Genomic DNA, 1,601 nt, shown 5'->3' on the forward strand with positions numbered 1-1,601 from the left:
AAAACCGCAATTGTACAAACGGCAGGGTAGGTAATCGAATCGAGCGATTACTCCGGAGGCTGTGACGCAGGAGAGGAAATTGTGTCGAAACCGTGAGCGGCGTAGCCGAGATTTTCATTCGATTGACCTCGGGGCATTTTTTTTACGCACTTGCACACACGCATATCGCTCGACAATCCTGGAAGAACAAAATGGTTCCGTCTTAATGTGATGAAAATTCTTGATGATAACCTTAGCGATAACCACAAAAATGACGTAGTTGCGCTGACGTAACGTTTTTCAAGTTTTTGTGATTTTCTTGTGTGTAAAATTTCGTTCATGCTTATTTGCGGCATCAGGACAAAGTTCCGTTTTAATAGCAAGCAGTTTTTCACGAAACGTATATTTCTCTCGTAGTTGCATCATAAATTTGCCAATACTTTGGTTTCATCATCTTTCTTTTATATAAAATTTTGAAGTCTGCTCAGCGTTTCAATATCTGGAGACAATCGAGATTATCTCGCCTTATTGTTAGATTGTAATTTTATTTGATAACGCACTATAATAATATCCGTGAATTTGCTCGAACAGGATTGTCATGACATATTTTAGTATATTCGTTTTAATCTACAATATAGCTACTTCGTTTCATATCAATGACTTTACGTCTAACCTATATTTTATTGAAATAATTCTAGGTAGCTTAATCAAGGAGTCATGATGAAGAGCGTAGTGGCTTTGCTGTTATTGGCTGTCCTTGCCACGGGACAGGCCATTTCCTTCAACAAGATTTTGGATGCAGAGTGGTTTATTTTTAAGGTATAAAACCATCGCACTTCCCAATAGCGTAAGGTTACTGCGTCTTGCGTCATGAGGTTTAATCTAAAAAGTTAAATAAAGTATAATGAAAGTCTAGCTCCCCATATTCAGTTACTACTTCTTACATTTAGACACAACATTAATATAGATATCTTGTTTATCAGTCACAGATTACTTTTGAATGTTGTGGATCAGTGTAAAATATATTTGATAGCTTGTATAAAGTATTTGATAGCAGACAATCTGATCCAACGCTTGTTAGCGAATCAAAGAAGGCACGATTGCGAGAAATTTTCGAGTCTATAACATTGAAATTATTAAATAAGATTTATAAATTGAAATGGCGCTGGAAAATAAATAAATACTAATTATATTTGTTATTATTCTAAGACGCATCATAAAAAGGTCTACCAATCTCCGATCGAGGAGGGATATAGAATGAAAATCTTCTTAGATAACACACGCAAGATCGCCGAACATAATCGCAAATATGAGATGAAGGAAGTTCCCTACAAACTGGGAATGAACAAATATGGAGATATGGTAAGTTTCCGATAAGCAAATTTATCTGTATTAGGAAGCGAGCAATTTTTCATGAAACGTATATTTCTCTTGTAGTTGCATCATGAATTTGTCAGTACTTTGAATGGTTTCAATAAGTCAGTGAGTGCTGGAATAGAGTCTGTGGGAGCATCTTTTATCTCGCCAGCTAACGTCGAATTGCCAAGAGAGGTCGATTGGAGGAAACATGGTGCTGTCACGGCAGTTAAGGATCAAGGACACTGTGGATCCTGCTGGGCATT

General features: G+C 36.7%; 1 protein-coding gene across 1 annotated transcript in view; it reads left to right on the top strand.

The window, feature by feature from the left end:
* Nucleotides 1–681: 681 nt before the first annotated feature.
* The window catches only part of LOC112458874 (cathepsin L1), a 2,740-nt gene continuing 1,820 nt past the window's right edge, over nucleotides 682–1,601 (top strand). Inside the window, exons 1-3 of the mRNA XM_025022693.1 lie at nucleotides 682–798; nucleotides 1,189–1,341; nucleotides 1,417–1,598. Of these exons, the coding sequence (XP_024878461.1) occupies nucleotides 697–798; nucleotides 1,189–1,341; nucleotides 1,417–1,598 (437 nt within the window). The 5' untranslated portion in view covers nucleotides 682–696. The remainder of the gene's footprint in view (nucleotides 799–1,188; nucleotides 1,342–1,416; nucleotides 1,599–1,601) is intronic.

Source organism: Temnothorax curvispinosus, unplaced genomic scaffold, assembly GCF_003070985.1.
Source record: "Temnothorax curvispinosus isolate PA1 unplaced genomic scaffold, ASM307098v1 QBEX01009290.1, whole genome shotgun sequence".
Taxonomy (NCBI): domain Eukaryota; kingdom Metazoa; phylum Arthropoda; class Insecta; order Hymenoptera; family Formicidae; genus Temnothorax; species Temnothorax curvispinosus.